The sequence below is a fragment of the Corvus brachyrhynchos genome, unplaced genomic scaffold (genome assembly GCF_000691975.1).
Source record: "Corvus brachyrhynchos isolate BGI_N302 unplaced genomic scaffold, ASM69197v1 scaffold5, whole genome shotgun sequence".
Lineage (NCBI taxonomy): Eukaryota > Metazoa > Chordata > Aves > Passeriformes > Corvidae > Corvus > Corvus brachyrhynchos.
The window spans coordinates 4,616,616-4,630,368 of NW_008238321.1; the positions used below are offsets into that span (position 1 = coordinate 4,616,616).

The 13,753-nt window shown below is 51.2% G+C and overlaps 1 protein-coding gene across 1 annotated transcript; it reads left to right on the top strand.

Moving 5' to 3' along the window:
- On the top strand, positions 1 to 10,738 carry SCNN1G (sodium channel epithelial 1 gamma subunit; the record flags this gene model as incomplete). The annotated part of the gene is made up of 12 exons (XM_008633561.2): positions 1 to 194; positions 976 to 1,270; positions 1,692 to 1,885; positions 2,269 to 2,372; positions 2,852 to 3,015; positions 5,735 to 5,833; positions 7,016 to 7,133; positions 7,658 to 7,736; positions 7,815 to 7,872; positions 8,229 to 8,290; positions 8,486 to 8,561; positions 8,960 to 10,738. Coding segments are annotated over 12 exons (1,833 nt in total), but the record flags the coding sequence as incomplete, so codon positions are not given.
- Between the last annotated feature and the right edge of the window lie 3,015 nt (positions 10,739 to 13,753).

Sequence of the window (13,753 nt, forward strand, 5' to 3'; positions counted from 1 at the left end):
CGCCGCATCGTGGTGTCCCGCGGCCGCCTGCGCCGCCTGCTCTGGATCCTGCTGACCCTCAGCGCCGTGGGGCTCATCCTCTGGCAGTGTGCTGAGCTCCTCATGAACTACTACAGCGCCTCGGTCTCCGTCACCGTCCAGTTCCAGAAGCTGCCGTTCCCCGCCGTCACCATCTGCAACATCAACCCCTACAAGTAAGACCCGGGGGTCTGGGGGGAGGATGGGAGGTCAACACAGCACCAGACTCCTTCCCGAGCTCGTCCCGGTGCTGCTTGTCAGCATTTTCTCTAACGTGTTTTCCCTCTATGGCGCCTGGTGTGCCACATCTACCCGTGCGCTGTGTGGGTTACACTCTCACCCCTCATTACTGCCTGCTGACTTCAGCTCGGTTCATGCTGTTTTCTGCTCCAGACAGTCCCTGTCAGCTCTTTGACTCTCTTCAAATTCCCTTCTTCCCAGCACCAGAGTTCCAGGACTACAAACAGCGTCATCTCCTCAAGAATGGAAACGGGACATCTGTTACTCCTCTCGCTTCTTTCTTTCCTTATGGGAGATTTTGACGTGATCCATCAACAATACTTTTTCTCCTGTCAAATCATGCTTTACATTGCTCTCTGTTCTGCTGCCAGATTGCCACCCCACTCCCCACAGGGATACAGCTCTTTGATGCCTCTTCACAGATACAGAGCTCTTATTTCCACATACTCTGCCCTCTTCAGACTTCCTAACATGAGGAGCTTGAGAGTCTTGGAAGAACTTTCTCTGTAGTTCAGTGTGCTCTGCTTCCTGTGGTCCTTGCTCCAAGATCTCTCCACGGTTATAGCTGTGTCTGCCCTCATCGATGTGAGAAATTGGTGTGAGACCTCCACTGGGAGTTCTGTCCCAAGCCATGGGATCCACAGTGCAGCAGGCAGAGCAATGCAGCTGGGCAGTGAGGTGGGATGGGATGTCACTGTCACGTTGTCTCCCATGCAGGTACAGTGCCATGAAAGAATATTTATCTGAATTGGACAAAGAGACAAAAAAAGCTTTGGAAACTTTCTATGGATTTTCTGAGGGCAAGTCCAAGGTGCGCCGGTCGGTGGACGAGTGGAACAGCACAGGGAGCGAGTTCTTCCAACAGATTCCTCTGTTGAAGGTCGAGGACTTCCCAAGGATGGCGACTGACCTGCACAGTGGGCAGAAGAGGAAAATAGAGGGAAGTGTCTTTCACAAGGACTCGTCCATCGTGAACTCAGGCGATTCCAATGACATCATTGGCTTTCAGCTGGTGAGTGTCACTGTGCCCTGGCCAGGAAGTTCCCTGTGGGGCAGCAAAGGGCTGTACGGGGTCAGTGTCCCTCCAGCAGGTTTTATTGCCCACTCAGGTGGCTTTATGGTGCACAGCAGGGAATAGCACCCCGTTTGCTCTTCTGCCCAAGCCTCCATGGCTGCTGCAGATTCATCTCCAGCTCTCTGGAAGAGAAGTACCTTCCTGAAGTGGTCCCAAATAGAGTCAGTGTCATCCATGACCTTTTTTTTTGATCCTGAAATATGTGGTCATATCACTTAGCCCTGAATAAAAGGTCTTAGATGCCCACTGTAACTTCATACATGGTTATTTCTATGGAAGAGAAACACTGTCAGATATACCTTGTAGAATCCATGATATCAGTCCATCTGAAATGTTTTTTCCCCTTTGTGCTTGTCAGTGTGACGCAAACAACAGCAGTGACTGTGCCCTGTACACATTCAGTTCGGGTGTTAACGCTATCCAGGAGTGGTACAAGCTGCATTACATGAACATCATGGCACAAATTCCCCTGGAGACTAAAGAAAAATTGAGTTATTCTGCTGATGACCTTCTACTGACATGTTTCTTTGATGGCCTATCTTGTGACAAAAGGTCAGTGCACAGAAAATTCCTGCCATCTTAACAGCTTATTTCCAAGTCCATAATATGTAGGAATGGAATATTTGGTATTTGCTGAATTCCAGCAGGAGCCACTGCTAGTGAATCTGCCTTCCCCACGCTGTCAGCTCCCATTCCCACATTAAAACTTCCTCAAGTTTCCATCTCCTGATATATTAAACTAGATCATACTGCCATGTAGTTTGAAGTTACTCAGAAAGAGACCCACACTTTTCAGCAAAATAAACTTCTTGAAAAGAAGTAAACCCCCCATGCAGTCCTGGTCTGTCTCTGTCAAAACCAAAGCCCAAATGTGCTGCCTTTCTCCCACAGACAGAACCACAGGGAACAATGTCACAATACTCGATTTCTTCCAGGCACTTCACTCGTTTCCATCACCCCCTCCATGGCAACTGCTACACCTTCAACAGCGGCGAGAACGGGACCGTCCTGAGCACCTCCACGGGTGGCAGCGAGTACGGTGAGTGGGGGTGGTTTGCACACGTGTGGTGTTCCAGGGCGATTTGCAGAGGAACTGTTTGATAACAAGTGGTTCAGCAAACTGGATCCTGCTGGAGCGTGAGCAATGTGTTGGCTGTAGATGTACAGGCTGATTGGGGAAATGCCTGTTTGAACTAGTGCAAACTCTTGCCTGAGAATACAGATAGTATCATTGCATCACTAATGTTTTCCAGCTGAAATTACTGTTGCCCAGTTATATAACTTTTTAAAATGAGTTCCAGCCACGTTCTCAGCAGGTATTATTTGTTTGCTGTACTCGGTACTGCCAAGGGATGTTACTGGCTGCAGGTGTCTTGCTCTGGCTGGGCAGAGGCTATGCTCAGCTGTTACAGTTCTGCTTAAGTCCAGATAACATTAAATAAACCGTGCTGCCCTCCCTGACCAGAAAACGTGGTTCTGGCTCCTGGTGTAACTTCCTGCCTTGTCTCTGTGTTTCAGGATTGCAGGTGGTTCTGTACATCGACGAAGCAGACTACAACCCCTTCCTGGTGACGTCCACAGGAGCCAAGATCATCGTCCACGATCAAAACGAATATCCCTTCATTGAAGACATTGGCACGGAAATTGAGACTGCAGCGGCCACCTCCATAGGGATGCACTTTGTGAGTGGCAACAATCTGCTTTTCAGGTGCACTTTTGCCTTGGTACAGCTGTAAATAGGAACTTGATGTGGTGGTTTCAGAGAGCCAGCAGCTGGAAGGCCTTTAAATACCTCCCACTTAGCAGCTGAAGTGCCCTGAGGGAAATCCTATGATAGCACTTTTCTGAACAAAAGAGGCTGTGGGAAAATCAGGTCTATAAATCCAACCGGCCTGGGATCTTGTTTGTTCTCCCTTTTCTTCCACCCGTTGGCTTTCCAGGGGATTTTTGGTTTTGTTTTCACAGCAAAATCCACAAACCACAGAAATGCATTGCTAAGTGCCTCGTTTGGCTTTAGCAATGAGCAGTGAGTTTCATCCCATGAGGGTCCCTGGGGCAAAGGAGCCAGAGCTGGAGCTGTGGGTCCCCGTGTTTGGGGTCGGGTCCTTAGGCAAGGCAGTAGCACAACCCTTTGAACTGTTGTGTGAGTGTAAGCCTCATTTTGCTGATGTTCTCTCTATCCCAGCAGTAAAAACACCCTCGTGGGCAGCGGGTTTGCTTTTGCCAGCTGTGAGCAAGGGCAAGGAGAGCTGCAGCTCCCGATTTCCCCATTTAGTGTATGGCCCAAGGGGGTTCGTCACAGCAGCGAAAGCTGTGCCAGGTCCCCTTTCATCTGGATGGGCTGTTAAGTGAGCACTTCAGCTCTGCCTTTCTTCCTGGTGGTCTGGTCAGAGCATCAGCCATCCTGCTTATCTGGGTGTGCCGGCCTTGTGATAGGCCCTGCATTAGAAAAGACATTAAAAGAGGGCTGATGCTTTACAAAATGCAAATAGTTAACTGTCTTCCAGCTGTCTGGAAAACCGTGGCAACAACTCCTTAGTCAAACATGACTGAGAGGTTTTGGAAATCAGGATGGTGTGAGTATGAAAAGTCTCACAAGGCTGTCACACCGTACGGAGACAGTCACTGAAGGCAGTCTCAATATTTAATGTAATATGTTTCTAGCACAATCAGTTTGGACTGTTGCTATAGTATAAAAAAAACAAGATTTGGCACATCTTAGTGTCTGTATTTGAGAGATTTGTCATGAGGAAGAGATCCAATTGCATCCTAATGAGGCAGCCAAAATAGAAGCTGGACACAATTTCTGGTCTCAGAACAAAAGCTGGGGGTCACTGTCCTGCTGAGAAAGGACAACTCCAGAGAGCCTGCTGAGTGGTGGGGGGTCAGGATGACCAGGACAGGGCTGCAGCACCGAGGTGCCAGATCAGTCCTTGTCCCACATCCAAGGTCACAGAGGAGGACACAGCAGGTGTGTCCCACACGGTGCTGCTCGATGGGCTCTGAACACAGCATCAATGTCTGATTATTGCTCATGGCTTCCTGCTGGATACTAGGACTGCCCCCCACCTCCAAAAATATTCCAAGATGTTTGGAATGCAAACAAGGCATTGCTTGGTCAGAGTTACAGTGCTTTAGTTAAATATTTAGTTTGGAAATTATTTCAGTACCTGAAGGAACAAGTAAGCTTTTGTAGGAGCATAAGGCACAACAAAATAATTCTATACAAAGGATCAATCATCTGTTGGAGCCCCAGGAGCAGACTGAGGCAGTGTTTTGGCACTACATTGTATGTGGAATTTAAAAGCTGGTTTCAGTCAGTTTTCAGAAGTAATGCATCTCTAGTACTTAAATCCCATCTTTCCTTCCAAAGATGGATTTGAGCATCTCTAAAAGTGCTGACTTGCACCATACTTCTTCTCTTGCTGCAGACAAAGTGATGAGGTATGCTCCTGTCAGGTGTGGCCTCAGGAGCTACATTCGGTGCCTTAGAGGTTAAGTTCCTGCTAAGTTGATCCTTTGTACAGAATTTTTTATTCTAATTTTAAACTCTGTAGAGAAAAACAGAGGAATGGGTTCTTAAATGGATGTTTCTTGTGGTTTCAGGCCACTCTATTGTAAGGTGGATAATTACTGTGGAAAGATAGCAAGGGCTGAGGGAGGTAAGGCAGTCTGCAGGAAGTGGGCAATGGAGCTGGAATCAGATCTCAGGAATTTGAGGGCTCCCAGCCCTGGTTTCACAGAGCTTGCAGGCACAGACTTGGCATGTCTGAGCTCTTTGCTCTGGGCAGAGATTGCAGAACAGGAAAAGTCATTAGCATTTGAGAGGAAGGGTCAAAGCAGCACCTGAAAAAAGGTTTGAGGGAGACACAAACATCTGATTTAGAGTGGATTCAGAGAGGTGCTGTTGAGCACTAGTGGAGCCTCAAGTGCTGTTTACCCATGGCACAGGAGCAGGCAGTGCAACAACAGCTCAGGCAGGTGGGAATCCTCACAGAAAATAACCTAAAACCCCATCCAACAACTGCTGTCCCTCAGAACACAAACATTCAGGGTAAACGATGCACAGCCTCTAAGACTAGGAGAGAACATGCATGTGGATTACTCTGCTTTGAAAAATCTTCACTGCTATGATTATACCATCTTGCAGTCCTGCAGAAGGTTTCAAGGAAGACAGTAAAGAATGCCACCAGAAAAGTTTTTTGGGAAATGGATATTAGACACAAAAAACCCCTTGTTTTGACAAGGGATTGACAAATAATTTTAGATAGCAAAAGGTAAACATTATATTCAAAGCTGCCTTATCACTTACAGTTTCAGAGTTGGGATAAAGTGTCGCTGAATCCTTTGGTTTTTCTGTGAACTTCCAAAAACCAAGTTTTGTTCTTTTCTGGTTCTCAGACTCGGTCTCGCAAGCTGAGCAAACCCTACAGTGACTGCACAGAGACAGGAGCTGACATACCCGTGGAAAATCTCTATAACAAGAGCTACTCACTCCAGGTAAAGCCATTACACTTGGGTTTATCAGTTGCTTGAAAACTACCTGTATAAAAAGCTTTATAACAGTCTGTGGTTCAGGACCCAAGACTGGGAACAGTCTGGGCACAGGGTTGTTGCTTTAACCGCTGATGTAAAATGCCATGGCACTTCTTAAGATCCAGCTTTTATTCCTAAGTGGTTGCTGTTTGAAGTTCCCTCAGGCACCCTGTTAGATAAAGAAAGAACATGAGCTCATTAGGCAATTTTCAAGCAATGGGAGACTGGAAAATATTGGCCAAGTAAAGGTTGCAGCTTAGTAACCCTTGAAGCCAGAAATTGTGACCTTTAGGACTCCAAGAATAACAGAAACCATCTAATCAGTATCCAGATAGCAGGATGTTTGTTTACAGAGTAAGTTTCCACTAATTTTGCATGGTTTCTGTAATTGGGTCCTCTTGGAGAGTGTCAGTTGTTCTGGCACTCTCTGCTTGAAGAATTGTACTTACATTAGCTGCTGCCTGCTGCAGAGCCCAGGTCTAGGCTGAATTTGTATTTTATGGGGAATATGAAATCTGCTGTGATGTAGTGCCAGGTAGGATCACCCAGACATTATCTCAGGTTTTTAATAACAGTACTTCACCGAAACTCAGTGCTCAGGAGGACTGGGACCAAGAGGCTTGACTGGGATTTCAAAGAGGAGTTCAGTTCCTACATGTCCCAGTATTTTAGCACAAACCACAGCTCTGCTGCCTTGTTAATCCTCACAGCTTCACCTCTCCCAGTAGGCACCAGCAGGGTTTGGTGGAAGCTGTGAAGGTTTGCTGCTGTGAGTCACTTCCCACACCTAGTTAGTGATTCATGGGCCACGTGCCATGGCAGGCCTAAAAACCTCTCCTTGACTCTGTAAAGAGCAACTGCAACACTGAAGCTTTTGGTGGCTGTAGGGGAAGTGGGGGCGTTCATAGTACCCCCATATATGTAATCCTCAGAGATGATTATATTCTTATTTCTTGCACTAGAGCCTCAACCCTCCACGGCACTTTGACACTTTTGTGAGTGTATTCACTCACAGCAGAGCCTGAAGGCCCAAGGAAACAGGGTTCCCATCCCACTGCTGTTGCCATAAGCAGGATTTTTTTAGGTGCACAGGAGCCTGGGCCTTGGTGCTGCCTCTTAGCCCCCAGCTCTGTTTTTTCTCCCTAGATCTGCCTGCACTCCTGCTTCCAGAAGGCCATGGTGCAGTCGTGCGGCTGCGCCCAGTACGCGCAGCCCTTGCCCGCTGGGGCCGAGTACTGCAACTACAAGAAGAACCCAAACTGGAGTGAGTATTGAAACACCTCTGGCACTGCACACACCTCAGCTGCCAGCCCTGTCCCCTGCAGTGCCAACCCGTCCCACAGCCCCCTGTACCCAGCACCCCCAGTGTCCCTGTCACACAGACCCCTGTACCCAGCACCCCCAGTGTTCCTGTCACAGCTGCTGCACCCCCAGCATGCTGAGATGAGGCAAATCTGCCCTAACCCACTTAAGCCCCCACACCCAGAGCCAAAAGTGCTTCCCTTGCTCACACTGACTGGTTTGTGAAACTTGCCCTGATGGCTTGTCACCTGTGCCCACCACAGAACAGTCGAGTGGAGGGCTTGACCAGGGGTGGCAGTTTTCATGCCTATATCAAGTGACAGCCACTTCTCAAGAGTCTTTTGCAATCTTTATAGGGTAAATCTTTTTATCCCCACCATGTAGGCAATGGCCACAAAGGCCACCTACACCCCAGATGCCCCACTGCAGCCCAGGTAGCAGGTTTTCTTTCTGGCTTCTCACACACATCCTGCTCCTCCCCTGCAGTGTACTGCTACTACAGACTGCATGAAAAGTTCGTGAAGGAGCAGCTGGGCTGCCAGCAGATCTGCAAAGACGCCTGCAGGTGAGTCCTTGCCACAACCAGAGGTAAAGTGCGCGTGGGAGTCGGAGCTCACAAGTGACATCCTGCCTCTCTCTGCAGCTTCAAGGAGTGGGCGCTCACCACCAGCATTGCCCAGTGGCCATCCACCGTGTCAGAGGTCAGTCCCCAATTGCACTCCACCAGAACAGCAGCCTAGCACAAGGCACTGAGTAACCCCAGAGGTTCAGCACAAAAGCAGGAGGCCCTGGGGTAGTCAGTGGTGTTCAGTGATGCTGCTCCCAGAGACCGGTCTGTAGTTTCCAGCTCAGGGCTTCCCCTCCAGGAGTTCATCATTAAACTGAAATTTGTTTTGGGAGATCCCCTTAGGATCAGCTGGCCTGTCACACACTCAGTTCTGGTACCCATACTAGCCCAAGGAGGTGTGGAGCATGAGTCCCTTCCCAAGGATCTCTGCACAAGTACCTGCAGCTAGAGTAGCATTTTCTGTCTCTCATTTCTCTCTCATTTCTCCAGGACTGGATGCTCAGAGTTCTCTCTTGGGACAAAGGGCAAAAACTCAACAAGAAGCTGAACAAGTAAGTCCCCCTGTGTGTTCCTGCCCTGCACCTTCAGCTCTGATACGATCTCAGCAGCCCTAATGATGGCAATTGGGGAAAAAGCTCCCTTGGAGCAGCCCAGCCCTACTGGTCCAACTGGTTATTTGCATAGTTTTTCAGTATGTTTCATGTTATTGTTTTACTAAACCCTCTGCATGCCTCCTGCTTCCCCAGGACAGACCTTGCCAACCTCATGGTGTTTTACAAGGACCTGAACGAGAGATTCATTTCGGAGAATCCTGCCAACACGGTGAGTGAGCATGCTGGTCCCTGCTCAACCCCGGGAGATGCAGCGCTTCCTCCCACACAGGCTGGAAGCTTTCACCTGCCCAGGGGAGCAATCCCACATGGGCAGGAAGCTGATCTCAGATATGCACCTCTGGGCTGGTCCTGCCCTTTCCAGCCCTTATCTGGGGTCACGTCTCTGCCTGTCCAGCCCCGAGCTCCATGCAGGGGCAGCCTGCAGGCTGCCCGCAGCAAGCTCAGCTCCAAGCAGAGCCAGAGAGAACAACAGCAGAGATAGGCCCACTGCATTTGGGAGTGCTCAGCAAGCCCTGGGTGCCCTGGCTCAGTCTCCCTACCTGCTGTAACAGCACCATGGACACGTGCCCATTACAGACCATAACCTTGTGCGCTCTGCTCTTCCAGCTTGTCATTCTTCTGTCCAACTTTGGGGGCCAGCTGGGCCTCTGGATGAGCTGCTCAGTCGTCTGTGTCATCGAGATTGTTGAGGTCTTCTTCATCGACTCGCTCTCCATCGTCATGCGGCGCCAGTGGCAAAAGGCAAAGAAGTGGTGGAACGACCGCAAGCGGGGCAGCTCGGGGAAGGCTCCGCAGGCCAGCGACGTGGAGAGACAGGGCCACGACAACCCCGTGTGCATCGACGAGGACCTGCCCACCTTCACCACTGCCCTGCGCCTGCCACTGCCCCAGGACAGCCCCCTGCCCAGGACTCCCCCCCCCAATTACAGCACTTTGCGCCTTGAGACTGCCTTCACAGAGCAGCTGCCTGACACGCTGGAGCTTGGCCAGCACTGACACTTGTCCCCCACCCACCCATGTGCCCAAAGAGGTGGGTGCTGGACCCACATGTCCAGGGGTGAAAGGCACAGATCCAGACAAGCACTGAAGGGCTGTCAGGTCAGACCCTTACTCAGGGATTGAACTGGCAGTCAAAGCTGCCCTGAGCAAAGCTCAGACACAAAAGTCAAGGGCTCAGAGACATTAGGAGCTTCAAGCAACATCAATTCTCGAGTTAATGATGGCAGGAGATGGCTGGAGCAGGATGTGGTACTAAGCTGGGATGTCTCACCAGGCAAAGGCACGCATTAGCCACCAGCTGCACACACCCCATTGCATGTGGGCAGGAATTGCTCCACAGCAGCAGATTGATGCCACATTGAGCATTAACACTAATTACTCTCTGCTGTGTGGCTGGACTTGCGGGGGAGAAAACCCAGGCTGTCAGGAATCTAGCATGGCATTTGTAGGAAGGGCATGACAGAGGCTTGGGTAAAGCACAAAAGAGCATAAAGGGAAAGCTCTCACTTGAATTTTCATTAGAAACCTGATTCCAGTGGTGGCCTGAGGAGGTCGTTCTTGTAAGATGAAAAACCAGGACAACCAGAAGCGTGCTTCTAGAGCAAGTTACTACACAGCTGGGGTAGGAAAGCCCAAGTCATCCCCGAAGAATCATCTGAAAGGGCATGAAATCCAATTTGGAGCACAGTAATGAAGTGCATCCTCTGCAAGCTTGTTCCATTCCACATCACTCAGCCAGCCCTTAAACATAACTTCCAAGGAGCTTGTTAAATGACTTCCCAGAACCCTCACAGAGAGCTGGGTGGCTGCCCTTCTCCTGCTCACCCCCAGGCAAAGACTTCCTCCTGTAGCCACCCAGTTCCCCACCTGCCTGCCCTGGAGCTGGCAAGGCCTGGAGGATGTCTCACCCCACCTGTACCTCATCCAGCTTGCCCCCAACCTCTCCAATCCACAGAGCAGTGTCAGCATCCACATTTTACCTCCTGTGTGCTTCCACTGCCCTGACCCCCACCATGGGCCAAGGGCTGCTGCCTGTGCCCACAGAGCCGTGAGTGCTTGTGGGGGCACCCGGCCATGCCCTTCCCTGTGCTCCCTGTCCTGCACCCAGCTCCCTCCTGCCGCAGCCCGTTCTCTGCTGCCTTCAACACCCGGTGTAGATGATGAGCAGAGCCCACTCCACACCAGCTGTTGTGGTCTGTAGAGCCAGAGAGATTCAGAGCATGTGAGGGGTGTCTGAGTAGAAGACTCCTTTCCTTTCTCTATGAGCTTATTTTATATAGAACAGCAAGAATCCAGGAAGGTTCTTTAATGTGCAATAAAACATATTTTAACTGAATTATTTAAATAGATGATAAACTGAAAAAATAAAGATATATTTTTGAGTAACTGCTTTGCCCTTTTTCATTTTTAAATCAACTCTATATGAGTTAGTTCCCTGCAGGTATCCTGAGAGCTGAGGGAACTTGTCCCTGCCTGCCCAGGGGCTGTGGGTTCTCAGCAGGGCCAAGCCCCCCAGCCAGGTGCCCCAAGCCCCTCAGCAGAGATGGAGCAGGGGTGTGCTGTGGGACCGAGCTCAGGGGCAGGCAGGAGGAATATGGGGTGCAAGCAGAAACACAGTGAACAGACCTTTCAGAAAGTAATGTTAACCAGCAAGGGACCAAAACCACTGGAACTTCAGGAGTCCCCCAGACAGCTGCACACCTGAGCGGTCCCTTGGAGGCCACAGGAAAAGTGAGAACCACATCTGGCTCAGCCCCTGCTCCAGCAGTGAGAGAGGTGCTCTGGACCAGCCACGGCTCATCCCCATCACCTCTAACAGTGTCAACACTCATCATGACAATCCTGCCCCATGGACAGCAGTGGCAGAACAGACCTACAGCAGAACAGAGCACCCCAGGGAGCCCCACCTCCCCTCAGTCTTACAGCTGTCCCCACTACAGCAGGGGCAGGAGTAACAGCAAAGTCCAGAACTAAGGAGCACCTCACCACAAACCCCTTCCTTGCCAGCTTGGTGGTGCTGGCACAGGAGCTGGTTTGGCTCCACTACACCTGACTGAGGACCTACCTTCCAACACAGAGGGGTCAGATGACTCCAGCTCCCACAGGGAACATACTGGAGGGCTCACCTCCCCGGGAAAGCAAGCAAACATCACAAAGTGGTCATGCCACAGTTCTTCCACTCCACATCTGTACCCATGTGTGCAGCAGCACCTAAGAGACCACAGCTCTCCGCAGGGTTTGCTCACAGCTGCCACAGGCAGTGCTAAGGAGAGGCTGGGGCAGCTCAGTTTAATGCCGGTACAGCTCCTTCCACACTGCTGAGCTGCCCACTAGGTTTCCTGCTCCCCTCAGGATGCTCAAACACCTCTACCCACCTACTACAGCCCTCAGAGTGGGTTAAATCAACGAGCACTAATCATGGAAACAGCCCCCTGACAGGAGGGAACCCCCCACACCTGGCTCCATGGCCAGGGAAGGCACAGCTCAGTTTAATGCCGGTACAGCTCCTTCCACACTGCTGAGCTGCCCACTAGGTTTCCTGCTCCCCTCAGGATGCTCAAACACCTCTACCCACCTACTACAGCCCTCAGAGTGGGTTAAATCAACGAGCACTAATCATGGAAACAGCCCCCTGACAGGAGGGAACCCCCCACACCTGGCTCCATGGCCAGGGAAGGCACTGGCAGCTGGCACAGATTGGGATGGGTGAGGGGTTTATGTTTCTAAAGCCTCTCCAGAGCAAAACAAAACCTTGGAAAATAAACAGAGTGGGGCCAACCTTGTGCAAAAGCAGACTTTATACCAAGAATGGCAGTTCCAATAAGGGGAATATCCTTTGATGGAGAACAAGGCTGCAGACCTGTAGCAGACCACAGCAAAAAAAAACAGGAATGTCATGGCTCTCCCACTGAAAACCCAGGATATGTGTCCTGACAGGTGCTTTTTTGGGAGAACACTTGCTTTAAATTCTTTGGAAAAGCACAGGTGCTCCACAGGTGCTGTTTGCAGTTACTCTCGGGGCAGGTGCAGCACCTTTTCTCCGTGTATGAATAATCCTCAGAAGGCAGAGAGCCACGGAGCTACAGAAATGCTTTACTTCATTGTGAGTTAAACACTGAACTGTGCTGAACTCCTGAGTCACCTCAAACACAGAAAACCACTGGGGACAGTCTGAGAATCAGGACTGGCACACGCTAAACATCATAAACCCGAAGTGTCTGAGAAACTCAGCTCGGAGTTTATGGGAACAACAGGCTGTAAAATCATGGTTCAGCAACATTGCCTCTTCCACCACTGTGGCTCCAGGGTCAGGTGGGAAGTCCACTCTCCTGTCATGGGACAGTGTTCCCAGGAGCCCGTGGCAAGTGGTGGGCGCCCAGCCAGCCCTGGTCAGGCAGCCCCTCACCCACCAGCAGCCCCCCACTCACAGCAGTCCTCGCTTGCCTCCCAGCCCCGGGATACAGCTGCAGCCACAGTGCTCAGCTCTTGGGCAGGGATGACAATGACCCCAGACCCACAGACCCACAGCTTCAGCTTCATGGCACCCCACAGTTGCAGGGAGCAGCTGCAGTACCCGAAAACACAGTGAAGGTGCAGGCAGCATCGCAGGCACGGTACTGCCTTGGCAAGGGACAGGCTGGGGAGAGGTGTTGAAACAAACCTGAGGCAGCAGGTGCTGGTGACTCAGGGGAAAGGCTGCCGGCACACCGGGACCGGCCCTTCGAGGAGAGGAGGCACAGCAGGAGAACCTCGCTCTGCTCCTCTGCAGCTCCCGCAGCAGCCACTGCCAGAGGGGAGAAAGCCGGAGGTGATGGAGGAGCTGTGGGGGAAAGTGGCTGAAGAGGAGGAAAATCCAGCTGCACAGAGATTTTCTGGACGGCAGAAACCTGCCGGCGTGGGGGTGTCAGCCTGGAGGGGTGACCCCAGCCTCCCTCAGAGTGGAAGGAAGGGGCAGCTGCCCAAAGCTGCTCCCAGCAGCTGCAGCCAGGCAGCACCGACAGGGTTAAAAACTGCCCAGGCCCCTTCCAGAGAGGTGACATCCAGTGGTCCACAAACAGGTTTGGGAGTTAAATGCCTCATTAATGTAAATGGGGCTGGGCTGGGGAAAGGCATCTCCAGCACATGCCTATGGAAAATCCGTCCAGGCCCTGAGCCTCTTGTGCTCAAGCCCAGCTCTGGGGAGACCAAACACAACTGGACAGTGTGGACGGTTCAGTTTTACCCCTTCCCCTTCAGGACAGGGTGAGCTGGCACCGGAATTGGGCAGCCCCGGAGCAGTTCCTCACACCAGACAGCTGGTCTGAGCCATCCCCACCAGCCTGGCCTGTGCTCAGCACTTTGGAAGCATTTTCCAGCAGCTGGAGCATCCCCCGCCAAGGCCAAGCTGTGGCAGGGGGGGCG